This window comes from Spermophilus citellus (assembly GCF_964194105.1).
Source record: "Spermophilus citellus genome assembly, chromosome: 16".
Taxonomy (NCBI): Eukaryota; Metazoa; Chordata; class Mammalia; order Rodentia; family Sciuridae; genus Spermophilus; species Spermophilus citellus.
In genome coordinates, this window is record NC_138196.1 from 13,463,447 (window position 1) to 13,490,984 (window position 27,538).

The 27,538-nt window shown below is 36.1% G+C and overlaps 1 protein-coding gene across 1 annotated transcript; it reads right to left on the reverse strand.

The window, feature by feature from the left end:
* Nucleotides 1-27,301, reverse strand: LOC308635271 (voltage-dependent L-type calcium channel subunit beta-2-like). Its single transcript, XM_081269632.1, has 8 exons — nt 27,137-27,301; nt 25,386-25,522; nt 22,121-22,197; nt 17,131-17,264; nt 12,975-13,055; nt 11,896-11,954; nt 8,245-8,395; nt 1-1,230 (listed from the first exon to the last, which is right to left on the reverse strand). Exons 1-8 carry the CDS (start codon nt 27,179-27,181, stop codon nt 685-687), a joined length of 1,230 nt encoding a protein of 409 aa, XP_081125758.1. The 5' UTR covers nt 27,182-27,301; the 3' UTR covers nt 1-684.
* Between the last annotated feature and the right edge of the window lie 237 nt (nt 27,302-27,538).

Below are 27,538 nucleotides of genomic sequence, written 5' to 3' on the forward strand. Positions count from 1 at the left end.
AACATTATTACAAATTTCCTGAATGTGGGCATTTCTGATCCCTGTAATTCATAAAGCAAATCTGCTGACTTGGCATTAAGACTCTAAAATAGTGTGATCAAACTGATATATATATATTATATATAATAAGGTGTTTGCAGAAATAACATTTACAAACTGTCTATACAGTACACAGTACTAGTACATAGAAAATAGAATCTAACTTTATGATCCCCTTTGTATAAGGCAAGACTGAATCTGTCCCCAAATTTAGTCAGCCAGAGGTACAAGCAAGAAACAGTGGTTCATGAATGAATGAATATGCCCATCAGGTATCTGGGTGTTAAAAATCTGGAGAACCAAGAAATTCCACTTTTTAATCTGTGCTGAATCTGGCTTGCTGGATGTACATCAACTACATTTCTTAAAACACCAACGTTGTCTGGACGGCAAAAGATTTTGTTCATGTGGCAGCTACCTCAAACAGGTTTTGAAGAGTCTAGTATACAACCAGAGAACTGCTGTACCAGGCCAGTTTATATAGCACTTCCAAAATAAAATAATGGATATTAATACTCTATTTCATGCTATTGCTATTTAAGCAACAGCAATACAAAATATACAAGACAGATCACATGTGATTGCAATGTAGACCCCAAAGATTGTTTGAGGGGACTTGAGGGAGGGGGAGACAAAGGGCAAAAGTCATTGGCGGATGTAAACATCCCTATTCCACTCCCCGGCATCATTTCGCTTTTTGGATATTACTTCTCCATCCTTGTCACAGTAGCGATCCTTGGATTTATGATGGCTTCGTTGTTTGTTGCACTCATTGTGGTCCTGCTCTCGGTCTATGTCCCTCGACCGGTGCCGAGACTCCCTATGTCTGTGGTCACTGCTCCCATGGGTCTCATCTCTGTGGTTATGGTCACGATGTGGGGCATAGTGGTCCACATGTTCATGGGAATAATCTTCCTTTGGCTCCACATAGGCAGAGTCTCGACTCTCCTGGGTTTCAGAGTCAAAAGTCTCTTGCCTGGAGAGCCCTCGACTCGTACCACTGCGATGATTATGGTGTGTGGCAGAGGAGGAGGAGCGATGCTGGGATTTCTTGACTGGTTCCAAACAAGGTTCTTCTTCAGCTTGGGAAGCAGAACGGGCAGGAGCTGAGCGATCAGTCCTCTGATCACCTTGAGAACCCTGGCAGTAAAGGGAACATGCAGACATTAACCAAGGTGAGTGTGTAAAGAACTAAGATGCAAGGCCATTCAGGTGTAGTTCTTTTTACGTATCTGAAATGTTTGACCTAGGTATTAATTCCTTTGATAATATAGTTACAAACCTTATTAGTGACACTAAGCTGGACTTTGTTGTGTGTGGAAAAGCACACATACTTTTTTTTTTATTTTAATGAATAAATGAAGGAGGGAGAAAGTTTTTATATATTGTAGTTCCAGTGCAGGTCTGAGGTTTTTCTAAATGTGGGTATACACATAACTGCCTCTGTTGGAGTACATGTGAGTGGATTAATAAAAAATTATGAAGTGCTCAAATGGGACATGCCTGCACAAATTTCCGGGGGGGGGGCAGGGAAGATATGTTCACTTGCCCTTATCATTCCAAGTCCACTGAGACAAGAGCAATTAAGGAACTTGCCCAGGGTGATGCTTCCACGTACTGCACAAACAAAGGGGCATGTGTTGTCAGTAGCTAGTGGTACAATCTTCATTTTATTGTGTGGAAAGATTTGTTACAGTTTCAAGTTAAAAATTCCACATGCTATCAGTACTGATGTTTTGGTTGTGGTTTGTTTTCACTAATAGGAGCTGAGAATTTGAATTATCAATAATGAAATCATATTCAGAATAATGTAATTTGTATACATGATGAGAATGAGGAAGTAAATTCAGGGCTATTCTCCATTGATACCAATATCTGTTTTATTTGTAAAAATAGTATAGGGTCTTGGTTAATTTGTTCACAGAGTAGTTCTGAAAATTGCTTATTAACCTATACTGATTAAATTCAGACCTTTCCCAACTATTTCTTCTCTTTGAAATATGTGCTTAATCACTGTTACACATTTAACTTACTAGATTGTTGGGTTTATATTTTTATAAAGTAAATTTTCCAAGGGTTGTGTGATACTTAACCTTTAGTTCTTTTTCATTTATATATTAAATAAATTCTTTGAGATGCTAGCTTTTAACAGAGAAGTTTTTAGTTTAGTCTGATGTAAGATTATGTAAGTAGAAAAACTACTAGAAATCAAAGGTTAGTTATGGTACTTTATAAAACTGTTTTATCCCTTACCAAACAATTCTTCACTGATGAGTCCTTATCTGACAACTACTCTCAATATTGAGTGCTCACAGGAATTGTTATAAAATGATCATTTCATAGATTCAACTGATAGTTAACTAATTAGACTTACTATTGAATTAATGAGATGCATTTAGATTGTCATCGATCTCTAAAACTATTGTGTACACATTATTTTTAAATGGTATCTAACTCAATACAATGTTGAAGAGTCAAATAAAAAGATGAATTAAATAAAGCCCTTCCTCCTAAGAGCTTAATGGCAATAAGAAAAACATAAGAGCTCAATAGAGTAGAGGACAAAAACCATAATGGAAGGTTTTCTAAGAAGCTGGTCTGAGCTGAGACTTGAAGCATGCATGGTACTTTAGTCAAGAAAAAAGTACATCAGTGGTAGAGGGCTTGCCTAATATGTGTGAGACACTGGGTTCAATTCTCAGCATCGCATATAAAGAAATAAAGGTCCATCAACAACTAAAAAAATTTTTTAAAAAAACCATGTTTCACTGTGGCTGAAGTGTATCATTGAAAGAAGAGGCAGGTGGAAGGTGACACCAGAAAGAGGTAAAGGTAAAATATTAAGGAGCTTGGAGCTTAAGGTATTAGAAAACCATGTAGAGATTTGTGTCCATTCATTTAATAAATACTTGAGAACCAACCATGTGATAGGCATTATTCTAAGTGCCAGAGACATAGAAGGATACAAAGTTCTTGGTCTTAGGGATTTTTGTCTCATGGGAGAGATAAGGCCAAAAACTTACAGACCATTCATTAGTCAATGGATAATGAGTCCTGAAGTAGTACCAGGCCAGGGAGTAGAGTTAAGCTGAGAAGGAAGGTATAATTTTATAGTGTGAAGGCCTCACTGAGGAAGTGACATTTTAGCAGAATGATGGATGTGGTATTTAGTATGCCAGGAACACTTTTCTCAAGTAGCTGCAAAACAAAAGACACTATTCCTGTTTCATTTATAGTCCTGCCTCTTCTTCCATCAACAACCATCCCTAGATTATTTAGAAGCAAATCTCAAACATAATTTGCTGAGTTTCTTCATTTGTGCATTATAATTACTACTTGACTAAATCAGGATTCAAATTAAATCTATACATCATAGTTCACAGATCTCTTAGGTTTGCATAAATCTTTTCCTCGTCACTTATTCTGTAAGGCACTGAGAGTAAAAATTTTCCTAACTGTATTACACTGAGATAATTTATATGCATCTGTTTCTTACAAACTATTTAATTTGGAAGTCCAATGTGTATTTTTTTTCTTTTAGCAAGACCTTATTGTGAGCAGTATGTCACCAAATATTATTTTAAAGCTATTATGTTGAGCCCTGGTTCCTTAAAGAAGTTCAGGTAAATAAGAGGTCTCTATTTATAACACTGTGAGGCCAGATGATTAATGACTTGCTTTTCTGGAATAATATGCCAGTTAAAATTATTTCTAGGAATCTTCTGGTATGAATGCAGATGCATAAGAGGAATCAAAGGTATTCATAGAACCAAGTTTGCTGGCTTAAAGGAGTCTTATAGAATTGATCTTCCAATAATTGCAGTGAAAACTACAAGTTATACTTTATAGGCCTATGCAGTCTAGCAGCTTCTGGCTAATTATTAAAATCAAACTTTTAAAAATTCAGTTGCTTATTCATAATAGCTATATTTTAAGTGCCCTGCAGCTAGGCTACCATACTAGGCAGCATGGATATTTTCATCATCACAGATGGTTTTAGAATCTTTGGAAAGATCATAGAGTAGTAGATGAGCTGAATGCAATTTTCTTGGAGTGCAAGTAGGTCTTTTGTTTGTTTTATGGTGCTGGGGATCGAATCCAGGGCCTCATGCATGCAAGGCAAGCACTCTACCAACTGAGCTTTATCCCCAGCTACTCAAGTAGATTTTTAGATGTTTGGTGATAGCTTAGATTTTTGAGTGCTTCTTCTAATAGATAACTGCCCTTATAAACCAGGAATGTTGCAGGACCGTTTCTTGTTATGGGGACAGTTTGTAATAGGTACCTTTCATGTGGTTCAGCTTGCTAATAAAATCTCAATAGCATGATCGTAGGGGACACAAATGTACATCAGCTCATGCAATGACTGCTTGGGTGAAGTGGTTAGAAATAAAGATATAATAATCTAGTGTAGTGATTAAAAGATATACACTAAAATTTATAAATTTCATAATATTTATGGGACAAAGAGAAAACTAAAAGTTTCCAGAAGAAAAACAGGACAGGAGTTGAAGTGCTTTGTATTTCTTAAGAACAACAATGGAAACCAGAAGTTAATGGAGCAAAGGCTTTCAAAATTCTGAAGGAAAGCTATTCTAGTCAGAAAGCCCTGACCATTTAAGTCAACAGTTAAATGGGAAGGTTGATTATATACATTTTTAGGGCTGGGGTTGTGGCTCAGTGGTAGAGTGCTCTCTTCGTATGTGCGAAGTGCTAAGTTCAATACTCAGCACCACATAAAAATAAATAAATAGAATAAAAGTACTGTGTCCAACTACAACTAAAAAAATAGACATATTTTTAAAAAGATTTTTTTTGACATTTTGGGTATACAGTTTCATGAGTTTTTACCAATTCATAGAATTCTTCACCCACCAGTGCATTCATGACACAGAATTATCTCATGACTCCACCATTCCCTTATGCTGCCCCTCTGTAGAGAATCCTTCCTCCTGTTCCACTCTGGCAACCATAAAACTAGTAACTGTCTCCATATGGTTTTGACTTTTCCAGAATATCATATAAATAGAAACATATATTTAACTTTTCAAGTTGAGCTTCTTTACCTAACAGATTTGAGATTCATCTTCATTGTTGTAAGTCTGCTTGATTTTTAAAATTTTTGTGCTTTGATGAAAATTTGAGCATTAAAAAGCACAAGTAAGCCTGGGATTGTAGCTCAGCGGTACAGTACGTACCTAGTGTGTGTGAGGTTTAAGTCCTAGCACCACAAGAACAAGAAAAACAAAAACCCAATAATAAACCCATAAATTTAAAAAATAATTTATTATTTCAGAATGCATTCACAAGTGAAATCAGGCTAGAGGTAGGAAGAACCAGTGCTCAATGATTACTTTAAAATTCCTATTTACTTGGGGATTGGTGTGGAATGTAAAGGGAATTTTCAGCTGTATGCATGTAATAGGACTCCTTTATTTTAAACACCTGCATAGTGCAAAGATAGTCATTACTTTCATCCATATTTATGGAGTACCAATTATGTGTCGATCATTGTTCTAGGTGCTGTTATGGAACTTACATTCTTACAGAAGAGGCAGAGAATGGAGAGAAGCAAACAGATACCTGATGTCGGGTCATGATAAGTGCCGCTGGAAATGCAGAATAGTGAGGATGAAGATGGGAATGCTGTGAAAGGTTTAATTAAATGTTCAGAGATGATCTTTCAGGTAAGGGGACATTTGTTGGAGACCTGAGGGAGGGAGGGAGTGACCTGGTATATTATTATGGGATGGGGATTCCTAACAGAAATAAGAGTGAGTACCTAAAGTATTAGGCACTTGATTATTAACAGCTGTTTGAGACCTGAGCACTGCTGATGACCAGAGCTCTAGTTATATGCCTTGAAAGAGCTCTGCAAACTTATGGGGAAGCAGCTGCCCTGTGATGGTGACATCCTGGGGAAACATGACACTGCTCAGCTAGGCTTCTATTGACCTGCTTATGTGGTTATCTGCATATGCTACATGAGACAGGCCACTATCTGAGTTCTTAACAGTCATGATTTGGGCATTGTCTGCCAAGCAGCAGACCTTGAAGATCTAAATAGCAAAATTCATAGGAACAAATCATTTTAGAGCAGTGAGTCTCAATTCTCATGGTATGTCAGAATCACTATATATACTTCTACAGTTAGAAATCTCACAACCTGCCCCCAGAGATTTGATATTAAATAGACAAAAGTGGCAAAAGGCCCCTTGAGTTTTCTTAACGTGATTCTGATAGGTATCCAAACCTGTTTTGAAGATGTTTACTTACACCAGAAAAAAGTGATACAGTGTTTCCCAGGATTATTGGTTTCCAATAAGGTTTACTCACACAAGATTCTGGCACTGGTATACAGTATCTTTATAGCAATTCAGTACACATTCCTAACACTTCAGTACTGATATCTGACATTTTAAAAGTCACTGGTGGAGAAAACAATTTGTCCCAAATGGTAGCTTTCCTTATTGTTCATGATTTTGTTAATTTACCTTTCATTGTCCTACAAGGTGAATCTGGAGATTATTTTGTTGGCATGACACAGTTGGTTAGGGGCTATTCTATTGTACACAACAAAAAGAGGATGATTTATCATGTCTTTTTTGACCTGACACACAAAACACTAATAACTGGAAGAGTGATTCCAACAATTCTCCAGAGCTGTTAAATTAACTAGGTTTATTAACAAATTAAATTAACTAGGTTTCAGAACAGAAAAAGAATTCCCAAATACCTAGAACCTTTATTTTCTCTCTTGTGGGCCTAAAGGAATAATCCATTTTTTCCCTTTTACAATATAATGGATACACATATAGCTGGCACCTTCTGATGATTTTCTACTTTCTACCGTTGTCTTGCCTTGCCAAAAACATTATATCTTTTGAAATTATACCTATGGACTTTTGTTACTTCCTTTGTGGATCTTTAATTGGTAGTGAACTCCAGCTCTATGACTCAAGATGGCCCAAGGCAGGTCCATTAGTAAAGCCATATGGAAGTTACTTCTGGTGAGAATCAGTAGATGATCCAACATTCAGATATTTTGTTTCCTAAATGAAATCAATCTGAATGATACCATAGAACATGGTTCCTAGATACGCATCCTGACTGGAATTCACCTTCCAATCCAAATCATAGTAAGGGTTACTTAGAAGTGGTAAGTCAATAAATTCCATTCCATTTTAGGAGAGGGCAGTGAGTTAACATATCCATGACAGTACAGTTTCTATTTTAGCAGAATATTTTAGGTGTGCATGTTCATGTAGACAATTCCAAATTGTGAAAAATGACAGAACTGAGAATAAAGAAACAATTGGGCAGATTAGATGTATGCCTTTTAAACTTGGCCAGTGCCTGACAGTCCCAGGCCAAACCAAAAGCCATTTCCTGGCACTTACTAAATGGAACAATAAACATCTAATTAGTATTGATGTAGGTAGAAAAGAATATATATATTTTTTGTATTTAGAGGAAAACTAGTTTCAATTCCTTTTAGATCTTTGCTTGACGCTTATTAATATCTGTCCAGCCATAAAAATTTCCCTCCCTACTCTTGCCTTTCCTGTCAAAAACCAATATAAGGGCTGAGGATGTAGCTTAAGCACTTTCCTAGCATTGTGAGGCCCTAGCTTTAATCCCTAGCACACCCCTGCCTTAAAGGTCAATGTAAATTAGAATGATAGGAGGAATAAGTATGATCTAGAAAATATTAAGAAATTTATTAGAACACTAAAAACTGTCTTTTGTACTTATATTATTAGGATCAGAGAAAGGAGTGTGGCAAAGAGGCAGCAAATTTATCTTATTTAGAATGGAGAAATATGTACTAGTCCAGCATGTTCCCAAGTCCCCTATAATCTATTCTTAAATTTTGGACTCCTATCATGTCTTTGATATTTCAGGAGCTAACTTAAACTTTACTATGCTACCCATTGATTCAAGGCTGTCTAAGTCAACTTCATGAAATTAAAGCCCTTGTCTGCTTTGACACCTCATAATTCTTGGTACATGGAATATACTCAATAAAGACTTGCTTAGGCTGCAGAGGCATCACAATACCTGATCTCAACTTGTACTACAAAGCTGAAGTAACAAATAGCATGATATTGGCATAAAACTAGATGAGGAACAATGACTAGAATGTGCAGAGAAATCCACAGGGACACAGTCATCTGATCCCTAACAAAGCTGTCAAAAACATACCTTGGAGAAAAGATCACCTTTTAGACAAACAGTGCTGGAGGAACTGATTTCCTTATGAACAAGAATGAAATTAGATTCCATTCTTTTCACCCTGCATAATAACTCAAAGTGGATCAAAGACCTGGGAATTCCACCAGAAACAGTATAACTGCTAGAAGAAAACATAGGGTCAACATTCCAACATATTGGCACAGGTAGTGACTTCCTTAATAAGCTTAAGAATAAAAACCAGAAATAAGTGCGATGGCATCAAATGAAAAATCTTCTGCACAGAAAAGGAAAAGAACATGAAGAGAACCTACAGAATGGGAGAAAATCTTTGAAAGCTTTTCCAAGGGAGGATTAATATCCAGAATATGTAATGAGCTCAACACCAAAAGGCAAATAACTCAATCAAAAATAGACAAAAGAATAAACAGTCACTTCTCAAAAGAAAAAATGCAAATAACTGACAAACATGAAAACATGTTCAACAGCCCTAGCAATGAGGGAAATGCAAATCAAAATTATACTGATATTTCATATCACTCCAGTTAGAATGGCAATGACCAAGAACACAAATAACAACAATTGCTGGTGAGGATGTGGGGGTAAAGATACACTTATATATTGTTGGAGGGGCTGTAAATTAGTGCAACCACTCTGGAAAGCAGTATGGGGATTCCTCAAAAGGCTAGGAATAGAATTCGTGTATGACCCTGCTGTCCCACTATTGGTGTATGTATATCCCAAAACACTAAAATCAGCATACTGTAGTGATATATGCGTATCAATGTTTATTGCAGCTCAATTCATAACAGTCAAGTTGTAGAACCAAGCCTAGATATCCATAAACAGACTAATGGACAAAGCAAATATGAAACACATACCCCACACCTGGAGTTTTACTCAGTCATAAAGAAGAATGAAATTATGTGATTTGCTAATAAAAGGAAGGAACTGGGGAATATCGTGCTATAAGTGAAATAACCCAGACTAAAAGTTGAGGGTTGAATTTTATATGTGGAAAGTAGGGAAGGGGTAGCAAAAACAAAAAGAGCTCCCCAAATAGGAAGGAGACTCAATATTGCGTATAGGAAGGGAGGAGGAGAGTATATAGGGAAGTCCTAGGGAATGAAATGTAAAAACATGCTACAATGAGTTTATATATAAGACGAGATCAAGTGGATCAGGGAGAGAAGAGGGAGGAAAAAGGAAGGTATTAGGGAATGAGATTGATGCTTTATAATTATACATAATTTGTTCAATTTAAAAAAATACACAACATTGGCTTTATTGAAGGGAAGGGAAGGGGAGGAAAGGTAATGGATTGAGTCCAAGCTTACTGGTGTGCCATACTAGATACAGCTTCTTGCTTTGTTACTAATCATTCCCTGCATAGGTCCTTGAATACCTCTAGGTGGCTTACTTCACATACAGTACATCATACCCTGCTACCTGCACACTCTACTAGACATGCCCTTCTCCTCTTCCTCCTGGTTCAACTGGTAAGATTGTAGGTCCATTTAAAACCCCATACTATCTGGGGACATCACTAAATCTGTATTAATTGCTCCTATGCTACCTATACCTTGTGCTACACATACTGAGGTGCCCCTTCATCAGTGTACTGTTTTACTGCTAGACGTTTCAACTTATGGTATTCATATGAGTCCTTCATAAAGACAGTAGCTTCAACATTTCTGCATTTCTTTAGCACAGAGTACACAGCAGACATTGAATCAGCATTAATCCATTCATTGTTCATGTCAAGTAGCATTTTAGGTACCACAGTTCACAAAACTTTAAGAACCCTTATCCTCCTGGAGTTTTTCCTAGTCAGAGAAGGCTGATAACAATATATAGGTAAAATACATAAACAGAGAAGGTAAAGAGTGTGTGTGTACATATGCACATGTTACCAAGGAGAATATTTGAGGAAAAAGTGTTCCTATCAGAGGGAACTACAAAGTGCATATACACTGATGTGGACATGGATCTGAGCTGTCTGGGGACATAGCAGTGAGGAAATGAGTGGCTGAAGCAGAATGAGCAAGCGGGAGTGTAGTGAAAGATGAAAATAAAGGGTGTGTGCAGGGTTAGATCCCAGAGGTCATACAGGCCACAGAAAGGACTTTGGTTTTCAATCCGAGTGAAAAGTCACGAATGGAAGAATGGTGAGCTCCAGCCCACAGTTAACAGGGACATTCTGGCTGCTGAACTGAGAGCAGACTTTAAGGGAGCATTAAAAAAAAAGCACTAAGACAAATCTAGGGAAAATACGATAGTGTTCAGACCAAAAGGCTAATAGAGAGTAGAAGAGGTATGAGAAGTAGTTAGAGATGGATGTATTTTGAGGATACAGACAACAGCCTTTGGATGGAAGATGTAAAAAAGAACAGTTGAGGATAATTCAGTGATGTGGGGCTGAAGGGTTTGGGGAATGAAAGATGAAGAAGTTATTAAATCAGGTTAGGAAGACGGGGAGGTTTGGGGGGTTTGGAGGTTGAGTTTGAGAATTCCAGTAGACATCTTAGTGGTGATGCTGAATAGGCAGTTTGGTATTTGTGCCTGGAATTCAGAGAAATATCAGCAAAGAATGAAATGATCTTTAAAAGGAGTGAATGTATTTGGAAGAGAGAAAAGTCCAAAGGGTTTAGCCCTGGGCTCTCCAAGATGTCTAGCTGATGAGGAAGAATCGACAAAGGAGTAGCTAGGGCAATAGAAGGAAAACCAGAAATGTGGTTCCAGAAACCAAGAAAACTATTTCAAAGAGGACAAAATGGTCCACCATGTCATCTGTTGCTTGTGGTTAAGTAACATAAGGGGTAAGAATTCACCTCTAGATTTAGCAGTGTGCAGATCACTCTTGATCTTGACTAGTTCTTGTGACAGCATAACTGGAATAGATGTGAGAGAAAAAAGGAGAGCAAGTAAAATATACACAAGTCTTTAAATAAGACTTGCTATAAAGATATGAAGAAAAGAGACAGTTTGAGGGGAATATGAAGTCAAATATGAGGAGAAAATGCATTTTTTTATGTGTATGGAGTTTCCGTTGGAACAGCAAATACTGATGCAGAGATGGGGAAGGAGTGATAGTTTTTTATCTAGATAGTTTGAATGGGATCTAATGATCAAGTGATTGTGAGGTGGGTTAGCCATTGCTAGAATGTATCTTAACACTAAGCAGAACATTCTGGTAGATTTACAAGCTGGGATAGGTGTGATGAGACCTACTGGATGTTCTCCTCTATTTGCCCCCATTTTCTCAGTGATATAGGATGCAAGTTCATAAAAGGAGATTGACATGAGAAAGTTTAAGAAGAGATGCTGAAAAGTCTTTGGGAAGAATAGGAAAGTGAATTGAAAGGAATATTTATTTATGATGTCTGGGCAGTGATATGAGAGCTGGTTGATCTAAAACTGAAGGCCATGACCAAGTTCAGCTTATAAATGTAAGTACAGGAACTAGATTTTCCAGGATTGCAGATGTAGAAAAGAAACATGACAAATATTTATTGATTCTGATTCAACTTTGAACAAAACTTATTTCTGTCATCATATAGATATTAGTGGGCAGTTTACCCTTGAGATCATATGCCTGTCCTACCACTGTTTGGTTATCATGAAATCAAAAATCCACAAAGGCCAATATTCTGAAATACTCACCGCCCTTCAAATCTGTGTTTTAAAAAATCAAACAATGCTTTTTGCATCATATCTGTGACCTGTGAGAAAGCAATAAATTATGATAAAATATTACTACTTTGATAAAACAATTTTTATAGCCATATCAATGTTTATAGCAGCACAATTCACAATAGCTACATTATGGAACCAACCTAGATGCTCTTCAGTAGATGAATGGACAGGAAAACTTTGGTGTGTGTGTGTGTATACACACACACACACACACACACACTGGAACATTACTCAGCATTAAAAGAGAATAAAATCATGGCATTTGCAGGTAAATAGATGAAGTTGGAGAACATAATGCTAAGTAAAGCAAGCCAATCCCCCAAAACCAAAGGCTGAATGTTTTCTTTGATATGAGCATGCTGACTCATAATGGTGATGGCTGGGCAGCATGGGAGGAATGGAGGAACTTTAGATAGTGCGGAGGGGACATGGGGGTAGGAATAATGGTGGGATGAGTTAGACATCATTCCCCTTAGTACATGTATGAAGACACAAATGGTATGAAAATACTTTGTGTACAGTCAGTAACTTGAAAAATTGTGCTCTACAGGTGTAATATGAAATGAATTGCATTCTGCCATCATGTAACCAATTAGAATAAATAAATAATTTAAGAAAAATAAAATACAAAAAAGGAAAAAATGAAAAGAACTCTTAAAATTACCTTAACTTTGTATTTGGGAAAAGAAGCATGTGAGGTTACGATATTTTTCTGTTTCTAAGTTCCAATGCAAAGATAATTCAAAAGAGTTCCCCAAACTTATCCTGATACTTTAGTGACAATAAATTAGACTGCAAATGGTTTCAGTTACTCTCCATTTAATATGATTTCCTGGACTCAGGAAACTGTAGCTAGCAGAAATATCCTAAGCAACAACCACGAGAACACACCAAACAACATATACCACAACTTGAAAAAAACAACATGCTTTGCTGCTCTGGGCTCTTTAAGTTCAAACTCCATAGTTTAAAGTGGGAGGTAGAATCACAAAGCAGTTTAACATGAGAAGGTCAAGTGTGCTACCGAGGCAAAGGCTGCTACTCACCTCATAACCCTTCAGAGAGGGGCCCACTAGGACCACTGGCCGCATGGAAGGTACAACATCATAAGGAGGAGTGTGCTCTGTCTGCAGAGAGAGGACATGCATTTAGATGTTTCACAGACAGGGGAAACATAGGATTTTGCATCTAATAAAATAACTTTGCTGAACTCTAATATGAGGCACTGGTTTTCCAGACATTTAAATTTTTTTCTACTTGCCTCTTTTCTAAATAAACCCAATCAAAGGTTGGTGGGTTTATTTTCCTGAATTTCACGTTACTGAATAGTGCAGAGATTTTCTTGCTCATCTCAAGAAATGCTATTATCATAATAGTTCCAAAAGCATAAAGTGCCACTTTTGAACAAAAAACTAGTTGTAGAACAAACAGAAACATGCCTCATGCAGAATAGGTGCCATAGGCTTGACTGGAAGTTAATATTGCTTTTCAAATGCATTTGAGTTTTTTGAAGAATTGAGATGATCATGGTTAATTATGGAAAAAAGAAAGATTCTATTTTCTTTGTATCTTAGATGTTTGTCTTACCTGCATAAAGCCTAATTTCAAAACATTGTGAATCTCATTACCAAATACTTGAAAATTCTGTTTTGTGAGCATTTAAGTTGGCATGAATGTATATTCCAGTAAACAGTAATTATGAGCACTGTTTCCAGGTTAATAATTAATGCTTTTGGATTTTTAGTTTTTATATGTTGGCATTTAAAAACATAAATGTAAGATTTGTGTCTCAGAAGATGATTAATGTGTAATAACATTCGACAGTGCTTCAGTGCCCTCCAAAGATTAATTATCAACTTGCATATCTAATATACTTCTCAAATGTAGTTTAGTTAGTGTTTCTATTACATAACTAATTCATGTTTTTCTGCAGGAATTTGTTTCTTTTCTGGAAGTGCAGGGGAACAGATAAATTTTGTTGTAATTTCTAAAACTATCAACATTTTTCAGCTTTCTTCAAATACAGTTTTTTCAAAATAATTATATATTACCTAATTTGATTACATTAAGACTGATTTGTTTGATAGTATTTGTATATTGTATTATTTTAATAACAGAAAATATTAAATTGATCCAGAAATAATCTTTTTAATAAAAAAAAGAGGGCTGGGGACGTGGCTCAAGCGGTAGCGCGCTCGCCTGGCATGTGTGCGGCCCGGGTTCGATCCTCAGCACCACATACCAACAAAGATGTTGTGTCCACCGAGAACTGAAAAATAAATATTAAAAATTCTCTCTCTCTCTCTCTCTCTCTCTCTCTCTCTCTCTCTCCTCTCTCACTCTCTCTTTAAAAAAAAAAAAAAGAAATGCAGGAGAGCAATATATGGCCTTAGACACTGGGAAAGTTAATATTAATTTTTTCTCTATATAACTCTTTTTTGGTTAAGGAGTACCCTTCTCCACTAAGTATATATATTCATGAAAATATATATACTTAAAGAATTACATGTACCAAAAGAACAATGCTTTTTAAGTATTTTAAGAATTTGGTAAACTAATGTGCAAATGTAATTTTTGTATCAGCCTGTCATTGAAAAACATTTTATTGTTGCTTAAAATTGCTTATTATAAAGTTTCTCACTTTGTTTGAATTTAAGTTGCTTGTGGGAATGATTTAAAAAGCATTTCAAATTCAATAGTTTCTGTCTGAGATTTCACCAATATTTGTAGACAGCATGATCAAGGGGAAGAAAAATATTACTGTGACTGTGCTGTCACATTTTACTGATTAAAATTTTACCTAGCTCTTAAAATTAATTTTAATAGACACAATTAAGGTAGGATACATTTTTGAACAGAAAAAAAAGAGACAAACATAATACAGTGACAGCACAAATGCCACACAAGCACCACTCTAAAAGCAACCTAAAACACAGAAAACAGTCTTATTGTTGAATCTCAGGCTTTTTTTTTTCCTGAGCTCTATGTTGAAAGTTACCACAGATTTGATAACATAAGAAGAATGAATACCAGTGCCGAAGGCATCATAAGCATATTTACTAAATTATTATGTTATACCACCTGGGATATTACTGAAAATGTTTAGAAGCCAAGTCCTTATAACTATGCAGTATAAGAACACCTTTCCCACCATCATAATTAGGAATATAAATTGCATGCATTTTTAATAACAGCTACCAAGAAATTTTATTTCCAAGTCTTTAAGTCTAAAGTGGCACAGTGTTTAATAGCTCTTTCGTTCCTCCAATCTGTGACTGCCAACTAGCAAAGGGTTCCCATGCTGGTAATCAATTGGCTTCTTAATAAGGTAGCTACAGAAATTACCTTATTTGATGGAATATTGGTACTTTGTTCCCTATTGATAAAAAGTATGTCTTTTTTGTGGGGGAAGGGTGCCAGGGATTGAACTCGGGGGCACTCAACCACTGAGCTACATCCCTAGTCCTATTTTGTATTTTATTAGAGATAGGGTCTCACTGAGTTGCTTAGCACCTTGCTAAATTGCTGAAGTTGGCTTTGAACTCGGAATTCTCCTGCCTCCGCCTCCCGAGCTGCTGGGATTACAGGCATGTGTCACTGCACCCAGCCAAGAATACGTCTATTTTATCTTCCATTTCCTACTTACCCTATTTTGTTTGAATCATTTAGTGAAAAATTTGTGATAAGCTCTTTTTAAAGTTGTGAAATTTAAGGGTAAGCAAACTTCAAACACTATCTTGGCCAGCATCATGGTTTAAGTGGCTGTTCTTGTCCTGTGATGTCCAGAGTGGTTTACCAATGATGGTGTTCTAAGTTCCTAACCTGTGGACACTGCTGGTCACTTGGCTGCAAGATTTAGCTGTGATCAGAAGATAGGACCAGAAAGATAGGCCCACTGGAGTGGATGAATATTAAGTTGGGGCTTTCTGTATTAACACAAAAATCCAGGTGTTTTAAGTTTTGCCTTAAGTTCTGAGGTCTTCCCTTCTTAAGGTATCCTAAATTTATTTAAAAAAAAAAACAACTAAGTGTAGGGTTCAGTATATTACACAATGAGTTAATTAACCTAGAGTTCCTCTACAGAGTAAAATACTTGTTTGCAGAGGAAAAGATTTTAGTATTGAGAAACTATGGGGCAGAGAGTATTCCCATGTTTGTGCTAGGTTGGTGACATTAGGAAATATGAGTCTAAACGACAGCAGAGTAGCTTCTGGAAAGTGGCTTATAAATGAAGGGGAAAAATGGAAATTTGGGGGTATGTGTTCCTTTAAAAAATAATACTTGAAGCTACAAAACATGCTGAAAGGAATCAGGCTATCTGGTATAAAGAGAGCTCAGGAATTCCCTGGAATTTCCAGTCAGGGGACAAGCAGCATCAGTGCGCAGCATCTCGTTTGGCCAATGGCAAAGGCTCTATGCATGGCCACCAGCCCCATTGTCCAAAAGGTGAGATGCTGAAATCTGACTGATGGAGAAGGCAAGAACATTGGGAGAGTATTTATATATGACAATAGGAAAAACTCACAGTAAACCGCCAAAACAAGCCTGCAGTTTTCCACTGGTCTTGTTCATCTGCAGATTTTGCACCTAGTGGATTAGAAGTTTAAATACTGACTAAATTAAAAATTGAATCATCTTTTTTTAGTACAAGCTATGTATCTGGATATCATAAATCAGTATCTAATAACTGCTTTAATATGCTTGATTATCAGTTGAATTTCTGGAAAAAAGAAAGAAACAAAGACAGAATAAGCATGCACAATTGAGGTGCATTAGATGGAGTTGTCAGTGTTGGACATCCTTTGAATGCTGAAACAAATTCCCTTGGTGGTAGATATTATTCCATTTAAAAGAATAAGTACTGTAATGGTATTTTAACAGGTCACTGAATTTAGCCGGTTTGAAATGCATGGACTCAATTAGCTGTTGATAGGTTCTTTTCTTAGGACAGAAATTATTGTATTTAATAAAACTGTGAGAATTAATGCTAATGATGCCAGTGGCAGGATAAACACAGCTTATGTCAATGTAAACTTACCAATTTCTGCTTCTGCTTAGCTACAGCAGCGTGGAAAAGAAACAAAGAATAACAGAGCATGCATGTTATTGGCTTGTCAAAGGACACAGTCAGTCAACAGGACTAGAAATGTGACGCAGTGCAGTTGAGCGGGTGGACAACGGGAGCTGGGAAGTTCATGTTACCTTCTTAAAGAAGGGCATTCTTTTCTCTTTGGAGTGGGGTGACGTTACACTGTTTGCACTGGGCTTAGGGGAGCGGTGGTTTGCTGGAATATCATTTTCTTCTGCATCTAAGCCAGTAGCATCTATGTCTATAGCTATATACAGACAAACAATTCAAAAATCATCAGGTGGACAGGAGAGAAAAAACAGGTTATAAAGAAAATAAAATGAAACCAAATAAACTAACCACTGTAAAAGAGCTATCATAAATAAGTGTTCAACACAGTACACAAAGAAAGTAAAATTTAAAGGTACAGCACATTAAGAACGCAATGTAATCAAATCTGATAAAACTGAAAGATACCCTTATCATATCTGTTTGCTTGAGCAAATCTATTCCATGTTAGATCTCTTGAATATTTTGAGAAATGTTTTTAATTTATAGTTTCAGATATAATGTTGCTATTCTCCACATAGACTATATAAAACTACAGTACAGAACATTCTGCTTCACTTTGTACAGTGTCTTAACCCAGCTTTTAGATAATAGGCAACTATATTGAAAACTTAACAGGATTTGCCTCATATTTCTAATTTTGTGGAAAATAGGGGCCATGTGAAAAGATTTACTACAATTGCAACAGGCATTTGAGGGAAAGAGAATAGAAAATCCTCAATCCAAACAGCACAGAGAGGGATTCAGGATAGACAGGATTAAAATGAATGGCAAGTGCACACTCAGAAAGGCCTGATCAAAGACTAATTGGAAAACACTGGATCTGATGATATCCCAATGAAATCAGTCTAATAAAAACAATAAGGCTTGTGGTGACTTATGAAGCCACTGGTTATAACCCATTAGGCAGAATGGAGGGCACAAAGACCTAAGATAATAGGTCACTGTTCTTTTCCACTGTACAGTGAGGGTTTGGGATTGTTGCTTGACATCCTTCCATTTGAAATCGTTCAACATAAAAATACTACTCTTAAAAAGTAGCAAATGGGAAAAGGATGCATAATCTCAGCGTTTATAAAAATGTTTCCACACGTAATTATGATACAATTCTTTCAACTATAGAAGCACTTAAAAATAAGAGGGTCGACGTTGATATAAGATTTTAAAGCTGAACTTAGAGTTTATGCTCTCAGTAATAACTCGGCAGGGCAGGACTCAGAACCTAGTTCTCCCATTGCAGTGAGTCCATTCTTGTCCCTATACCATGCTGCCCTCCAGTTCAGTCCTTCTCAATCTGGGCACACACTTTCAATTCCTTTTGCTTCTTCAAGGGGGTCATGTCTTTGGTATCAGGATTCAGGAGGGTATCACAGAGTTGAGCTCACTAGAAAATTATTTTATGGTTGAGATTAGATCAGGAAGATGAAAAGAAAATTTACTTACCATGTGGGAAAACACCATATCATACATGTTAGCCCTCTAACAAAAACCACAGTACTTTCAGATTGAAGGAATGATTTACCATTTGGAACAACAGATTGCTTGGTGTTGCAACACATATACATTCCTGTGACATACAAGCTGAATTGATGCTCACAATAGTCTCTTTTAACCTTCCAAAGAAGGGGAGATCATCTTATAGGCATGTTATTTTTCAGTTTTGTGGTTATTAAGGATTTTAGATCATTCAGCCATTTGGAAATTAGGATCTCATTTAATTTTTTCTGTTTCATTTGATAAGGTCAAAAACCTGTGATGGAGTGAATACCTGGCACTGTTTGTACAGTGTTACAAATACCAGTTTGGGCTTGCATAATAGATCAGGTACCGTCTTCTATCAAGGGAAAGTAGTAATAAACTAAACTAATTCCACATATTTACCTAGTAAATATGTCTTTCTTTTTACTGTCTATGCATATGGAGTAACTAAAAGGTTCAGTGTGTGGTGTGCCAAGAAATTATAAAATGTGCCCAGGGCTTTGAACCTACCCTGGCTTTTATAGCACACTATGGTTAACCCTTTGCTCATATAGGTATGTTTCATTATGGGGCTTATTAAATGATTATCATGGGAAAAGTCTGAAAAATAGAAAGTTTTGAGGAATAATTTTTCTGGAATCCTAAAAAGGAAGACTATTGTTAGTACTTTTCTGGACTAAGGAGAGGATCTGGGCCATTATTTCATTGTTCCTGTAACAGGTCTTAACCAATATTAAATACATTTCCTTTCTGGCCATAGATTTCCACATACTCTTTCTTTTTTTCCACCTTTTATTTGGCTTAGTAAGGCTCCAATCAAGGGACAGTTCCCTCTGAATGCCTTTCTGAAACTAAGGGTGCCCAATTGGAGGTCAAAGTTGATAGTACTCTGGGATGGCAAAGTTCATGAACTGAATTTTATGCTTTGCCCACTAAACCCTGTCTGCTGTGATCATCAGATGAATTTGTTTTAAAAGGAAGAGTGGAAATGCATAAATGTTGTGATGTGCTCAGATATTTGGCTACCCACACACATAGCCTGAGTGAGGACTAAAATTTATCTTTATTTCAACACAGGGGCCCCATATCCCAAAGAGACAACTTTCCAACTTACTGGTTCTGAATTTAGTTAACTTAAGTCTAAAAGCATTTGGGTTTTCTTTATAACACTGATAATTCAAGAATAAGTGGTCACTTTCAGAACACATCAAAAAGAGAATCTTTTTTTCACAGTTCTGTGTAGTATGTTGGATTCACATGGTTCTCCTTTTACTAAGAGATGTTACTGCTTTTTAAATTCAGAACTGTATTTCCATACCTTGGCAAACATTAATATTTAGTTGGAAAAAATACTTTGAAAATAGCTTTTTCAGTCCTCCTTAGTAGCATTTATGTTTATATATGTGCATACATGTATATGCATGTATGTATGTAATTATGTACAGAGCCTTGGGAACATTTTTTGAAAGGTATATTTTGTTTTATCTCAGAACTTGGGTCAAGGTGAGCAGAGCTCAAGGGTGATGTGTCTACACACATGCAGGTGTGTGGCGTACTTCCCCATTATGCAAATGTGAAGTAGAAAGTTTTCCTTTCCACACCCTTGAGAACATCCATGCACATTTACTTCAGTCAGATGCTAATATTCCCTGGTCTAGCAATGATTGAGGGGAATTATAGATAGGGCCTCTGAGAAACAAAAAGATGAAATTATAGGCCAATCCACACTTGATAATTGGGGTAGTTGTTCCTGGATCCTCTAAAATTTTCTGAAGGTTTACCTTAGATCTATTGAGCTATTGATGTAAAAATTACCACAAAAAAGATATGCTTATTATTCATTTCACAGTTGATCACATCTCCAAGCCAGTCGGTCAAATGTTTTATTCTCTTGGTATTCAGAGAAGTTATTCCAAAGTCCTGTGTCTGTATAAAACTTTGGTGAAGTTTAAAGTCATCTTTATTTTATTATATTCTTCATGGAACTTATTTTTAGTAATGATAAACATATGACTATAAAATGAAATTTTATTTTACATATACACTAACTTATTCTCCAAAATGCACGCACTGGTTTTCATTATATGGCTAGAATGATTAGATGGCTACAGTCTGGTTAGAGGAAATGAAAGAACTGTACTGGCCGACAAAAGAGGGGCTTTATCACAATGTGATGTAGCATTTTTTTCCATCTTAAGAGCCTAATAGCAGTCCTCAGGAATCCTGGAGATATTCTTTTACATATATAGGAAATGTATGAGTCTATGTAGGAATCTGTACAGCTTCACACATTTGAGTGGAGCAGGATTAGGTTCCTTTCTTCTGTGCATTCAGGGAAGACCTTCTTCCTAATGCTCAAGGGAAGATACAAGCCTCACATAATAGCTACAGTAGTTTAATCTTCCCTTCAACCACACTGTTACTTCATTTTGAGCATCTTAGAATTGCTGCAAGTTATAAGCTCATTGCTTTTGAAATCAATATGCATCCTAATTTCTCATTGTGTTCAGATTTTGCTCACTTAAAAAGAAATCTGTAGTTTTTGCTAAATCTCTAGTTTCTAAAAGCTGTCCACATTCAGGAACTTGGTATGATTATTAATAGAAGAATCGTGTTCTTAAGACACTGTAGTCAGAGTGCCGACAGTTTCTTACTTTTCTATAGATGCATAATTCTCTTTATGATTTTTTTCTCATTTCCAGCTTATTGGAAATCACACACAAGATCATTTTGCTATAACACTCTGGCAGCCAATCCTTATATTCCTACTGACCCCCAGTTATGTCGTATAAAATCCAAGGCACTGATTATGAGCTTTCATGCTAAGACAGTGAGTGTTCTATTGATATAGAAATGTAAGCTCTACTCAAAATGCTAGAGTTGCCACATAAAACAAAATACACTTAAATTTGATTTCCAGATAAAAACATTTTTTAGTTTAAGTAGGATCCATAAATTTTCAGTGTTAAGTATTTCCCATGAAATACATACTTAGACTAAAGATTATTTTTGTTTACTTGAAATTTTCAGCTTTAAATGCTGTCCTTTATTTTGTTTAGCACTTATAAGAATAAATCCATTGCTTTGGAAAAAATAAGTAGTGTTACTCTGCCTACAGAGTTTTTGTTGATATTTCTGTGCATTGTCTATGTCTTCCACAGAGCCTGTCTAGTGTTTCTTCTGAGAAGCTGATCACTCCATCTTCACTTAATTGTCCATTCCTCACTCTATTCTAAAGTTTGAATGCTATGTTCTCTTTTTATTTAATTCTGAAGCCCTACAACTCACACTATACTGTGATAGTTGGCGGGCATTCACTTCTTTATTGCTATGGTCATCTATAGTAACTCAGAGTAAATTGACACACTTTTTTTTCACCCGAAGCCAGAAAAAGTTCTCCAGATTCTTGCTAACTCCACAAGTTAGTTTTTTATTTAGTTAGTTTTGATTTCTGATATATCTTAGCATTTGTAGGATTGACAGAGTGATTCAGTGTATGTGAATTCATGAAACTAGATCAGACTGGGGGAAGCATGAAATGCAGTATATACTATTCAGCACTTATCACCTACTTACCAGATGATGGAGGTGTAGATTTTCTGGAACTAGGAACAATGTCACCCAAACTGGATGAAGAATTTCCTCCTGATTTACTGAAGTAAACCAAAAACTCATATTAAATCTGATACTTATTTCAGATTCTAAAACATTCATACAGCTTAATAGACATGCTACTTGATTGTATTTTTATTGAACTTTAAAATGTATTTTCTTTTTTCTTTTTCTTTACAAGAATGTGAACAGTAATTTCCTGGTGGAGACTCTGGAGTACTTGAAATGATTATGTGATGGTCTCTGTTCACATTTTCAAATCCGAGATTTTATTTTAAAAAGCCTTCAGAGAATAGAAGCAAACTAGGATAATTTCTGCAGGCTTCAGGTTCTCTAGCCAGATCAGAAGTGACTAAACAACAGAGACTTCTTCTGCTTTTTTTTTTTTTAATTTGGAGGCCTTCTGAGTTAGTGAATACAAAGAATATTATTGCTAACACCCAAGTTGAATGTTTTCTTCTTGTTTAGTTCCAGCTCCTTTGTCTTAGCTTCATTATTTTTACTATACTAAGATTCAAAGTGCTCAAGCCTTCATGGGCAACCTATAAAAGTAAAACAAAGCAATTTTAAAGCTTGCTAACCTTTCACATGAAAAAAATGTGAAACAGAGTACTTTATGATTTAATCAGCAATTAGTACCCAGAATATTTCATAAGCATAGTTAATATGGAGAATTAAACTGGGTTAATTTAGAAATGATCTGAAGAGCATATCCTTGAAAACCACCAAATTCTAAAATTTGATAGAAGATACATTTCTGCATCTTAGAACCTTTGGAGCTAATATTAAAACAATAGCATTGGCCGCATGGTGGCTCATGTCTATAATCCCAGTGGCTCGGAGCTGAGGCAGGAGGATCACAAGTTCAAAGTCAGCCTCAGCAAAATCAAGGTGCTGAGCAACTCAGTGAGACCTCATCTCTAAATAAAATGCAAAATAGGGCTGGGGACCTGGCTCAGTGGTTGAGTGCTCCCGAGTTCAATCCCCAGTACCAAATAAAAAAGCATTTATGGTTTTCATCAGTGTACAAGAACGGCAATAACATATTACTCAAATTCACAAATGAAGATGGCAATCAGCATCTTTTTCTTTAAATATTTTTAGTTGTTGATGGGCATAGTACCTTTGTTTTATTTATTTATTTTTTTATGTGGTGCTAAGGATTGAACCCAGTGTCTCAAATGTACAAGGCAAGCACTCTACAGCTGAGCCACAACCTCAGCCTGACAAGAAATACCTTAAAAGAGGACACAGAATTTGGGCACAATGATCCCATTGCTTAATGTTTATTATGCATGAGCAAGAATCTAGTTGAAAGAATTCGTCACAGTGTCTGTGAATCAAAGGGCAATATTCACTATATTAATGTTATAGTGAATATTAATATGAAATCTCAGCAACAGTAAATAATAAAAAACTGAATCATTGCTGTTATTCTAGCATTTTCATATATAAAACAAACATGACATATCAAAAACCTATTAAGTAACTACCAGGGGTCTCTACATCTTTTTTAAGTTTTTAAGAGATACTCCTTTATATTTAATAAGTAACCAGACAGTATGTAAAATTAGTAAGAAGTAGTATTTATAGAGGCAGTTTCTGGCAGTTATGTAAGGACACCTATTACCAAAACCAAAACATTTTCTTCCAGAAGTTTATTGTATTTTCTTTTTCTAAAACACTAAGTATAATTTCAGTTTAAGTGTGGGTTTATTTTACATTCTTTTTGCAGTTTAATAGTCAAAATATTATTTTAGCTGTGTAGTATTTTGACAGATAATCCTCAGTTAAAATGTCCAGGATGCAAATTTGCCCTTTACTTTTTTGGGGGGACATGGGGAGGGGTACCGGGAATTGAACTCAGGGGCACTCAACCACTGAACCACATCCCCAGCCCTATTTTGTATTTTATTTAGAGACAGGGTCTCACTGAGTTACTTAGCACCTCGCTTTTGCTGAAACTGGCTTTGAACTCATGATCCTCTTGCTTTAGTCTCCTAAGCCACTGGGATTATAGGTATGTGCCCCAGCACCCAGCCAGTCCTTAACTTTTACTTGTATAAAAAATGCCGAATTTGTAAACCACATCCAAGTGTAATCGCCTTTTCTGTCCGTTTTGATAGTTTACTGGAATTTTGAAACACTGCTCCAGACTCTGTCTTAATTTTTTTTTTTAATGTTAGGAGACAAATGAAAAAACCTACAAAGGCAGGAAGTGTTTTTATTCACTTAGGCAAGTTTGTGTTTAGAGATGGGGCTGAATCCTGAGAACTAAAAGAAAGATTATACTTCTATCTGAAAAGTTAACCCTGGAATTAATTATAAGATGCTATGAACTTGACAGTTGTAAATGCTACTTAATGAGGATGGCTATTCCAAACTGACACATTCCATTTCATTTGTTGATACTTGGGTAAAAAAATCCTTGCTGACATTTAAAATGTTATCATTGACAAAGGAATTTGCATCATCATATGAACAAACAAGACATAAAGCATAGAGAAACAGAAACCAAGCTGTCCAGATTAAACTAAAGTCTTGCCTGTAGCCCATCCTTCATGCGGGGAGAAGTTTGTCATGTATGTCCTTGGACTTGTCTGCATAGGTTTCAGTTTAAAATTCACCACCTGTCTGGGCAGCCCCCTAGTGAGTTGTCCAGTGAAGGGTAAATAACCTCAAGCCTGCTAGGAAGGATTATTCAGCCCCAGCCGATTACATAACTCACATAATTGCTATCTGCAAAGGCAGTTTTAACTTGTTTCATACCTAGTATCTCTTTAAATACTTAAAAGTGGATAGAACTGAAAATTGAGTTTCTTAGGTGAAAATGAAACTAACAGATGACAAGAACTGCTATTTGCCAATCATGTCTGAGACTGTCATCTCTAAAACATCTCCCTGCCATGGCAGGCAGCTAAAGACACTCGGATTAGTCACCACGGCTGCTCTGTGCCAGAGTATTTTCAGCAAATGATTAGGACTTCAGATTTCCTCTGCACTGAAGCTGGAATTTAATACTGTGTGACCTTAGCTATTTTCATTAATGATCATATTTAACTTTAGTTCTCTACCAAATGGGATGAAGTTTTTAAAATGCAGTATTTATGCTATCAATAGACCATATCACCCGGCTACTTTCAAATACATAAGACTGTAGAATACAAACAGTATATATATGATGTTATACTCTGAACTTTTGCACAAACTCTTGACATTTTTCTCATACCTGGAGTAGAATTTCCCTTGCTTGGCTCTCTGCTCATGCTGTAGCCTCATGTTTTCTAGTTTAACTGGGCTTGGAATGAATCCGATTTCACAGACTTCTTTAACCAGTCGCCCTATCCACCAGTCATTATTAAATTTCTAAACACAAAATCAGAAGTGTTAAAATCAGAAGTTCAAATCTTTGAATCCTTTTTCTTCCACATTAACCATTTTCAATGGAGAGAGAATGTGACAATTACAATGAACTATGCCTTAAATATCATAACTCAAGAAGCCCTTAGGTTCATGGGTTTAATGTGTTTGGTGTGTGCAGCAGTCCATTAAAGGCTTTACACTTTCTTCTTTTGCTAGGTGCTGCCTTTACGATGGGGTAGAATTCTGTCACAGTTGCTGTTGTCACTATGAGTAGGACAGGCTTTCTAGGTTCAGAGATTAATAGCTCTTCCTAGTGAAAGACCATCAGGAACTAGGAAGAATTAGAGATTTTTCCCTTAAATAATCAGATTAACTAGAAGAATTAAGAGTGAGATAAATACCGGAATCTATCTGAAATATTTTGTGTTTGTAAAACTGCACAAAGGTAAATTTTGCTAACAGAATTCACACATGATTTTTCTTTATGTTGATGCTGATACTTTATCTCCTATAGGTAGAATATTTATCTTTAGTCTGTATAATTTAATTTCATTTTCCTCAACTGAATAAGTCTATTCTGGAACACTTCAAAAAAGAATATTCATTGTTTTCTTTTTCTTTCCGTGGTAGAAAGAGATTCTCCTCTGAGCACTATCCATCAAGAGGAGACCTTATATTACTCTAATTTCTTGTTATCGTGAGGTTCTAGGCACACTACTACTTCTGAAAACTTTTTCTGTCTTTTCTATATAACCAATATTTTATATCTCTTTTATGTTACTGAAATGATAGTCTTTTAATTGGCACTTATTACCTCTTTATAATGTTTAGTGCATTGATAAGTTAAATTTACATATGTAAAGTGTTACACTATGACATATGTAAAATGCTCCAATTGTAAATCCCTCCAGATCCAAGAAAAATATCATGTGCACACACACAATATTATGTAGGGGGACTTTCTGTCACTTAATAAAATGTCCCACATAGCAGGCATTTCATACATGTTGAGTCCAAACAAAATTTAAACATAAGGGTGAATTGTTCCAATTTGCACATTATATTGTTATTAACTGACAGGTAGAGACATATGGCATAGAGGAAAATAATTTTCCTAATATCTCTTTCTTGCCTCACTGGCTCCAACTTCTGCCATTCTCCCTTTCACTACAGAAATTTAGCACTCAAGGGGGAAAAAGGGCACGCGTAATCTGAGTTTAGACATTGTCAGCAGAGAAGAAGAGTCATGAATTCTGGAAATTATTAAACCTTCCCCTGATGGCTAAACTTCAGACATCAGAAAAATCTACACATAGTCAAGGTTAAACCTTAAAAGAAAAAGTAGAGGTTAAGCATAAAAAAGGATCATCTACTGTAACAATTCCTGATATCTGGGCCACAGAGCCCAAGGGAGCCCTGAAGTTATTGCCAGAAGCCCTTGATTCCTTTCCACTTTAAAAATGTACATTTATATCAGAAAAACTTGAGGGTCATTGATTCAGTGTATATTATACAACTGCAGCTGTATACTCAGGCTATTTCACAATAATAAGAAATGAAAAATGATGTTTCAAGGTGAAAAATAAAACTGATAGAAATTAAAATTATTTTCCTTACTTCCTTAACATGCAGAAAATCTTTTGCTTCAAACGAAATGGCCATGCCTGGCACTGGAACATCATCTTCATGGGCTGCACTATAGCTGACATTTGTCTGAACTGCAAATGCAACGGGTTTTGTCTAAGGAAGAAAAGGAAAAAAAAAATTAAGGAAAGAAACAATCGCTCCCTTCCAATCTCCCCCATCAAATAAAAGACACAATGAAAAACTGTTGCAATCATTTTCTTCCCCTTTTGTTCTTTATCACATTACAACTTGTTTGTATCCCCAATGCATGAAATAGTTCTCAGCTATATACCACCCATTTTTGAACTAGAAAAAGGCCATTGTTCTCTTTGAAAGAACTACAAGTAATAAAGGTGAAGATGATCTGAAATGAGTGTTTACAGAATAACAGCT

What these genes read in the sequence shown, in the direction of transcription:
- LOC308635271 (XM_081269632.1), bottom strand. Translation starts at nt 27,181, where the DNA reads ATGGCCATTTCGTTTGAAGCAAAAGATTTTCTGCATGTTAAGGAA. An exon ending in ATTTTCTGCATGTTAAGGAA is followed by an intron (nt 25,523 to 27,136) that starts GTAAGGAAAATA and finishes TTTTGTGTTTAG; the next exon opens with AAATTTAATAATGACTGGTG. An exon ending in ATCTACACCTCCATCATCTG is followed by an intron (nt 17,265 to 22,120) that starts GTAAGTAGGTGA and finishes GTCTGTATATAG; the next exon opens with CTATAGACATAGATGCTACT.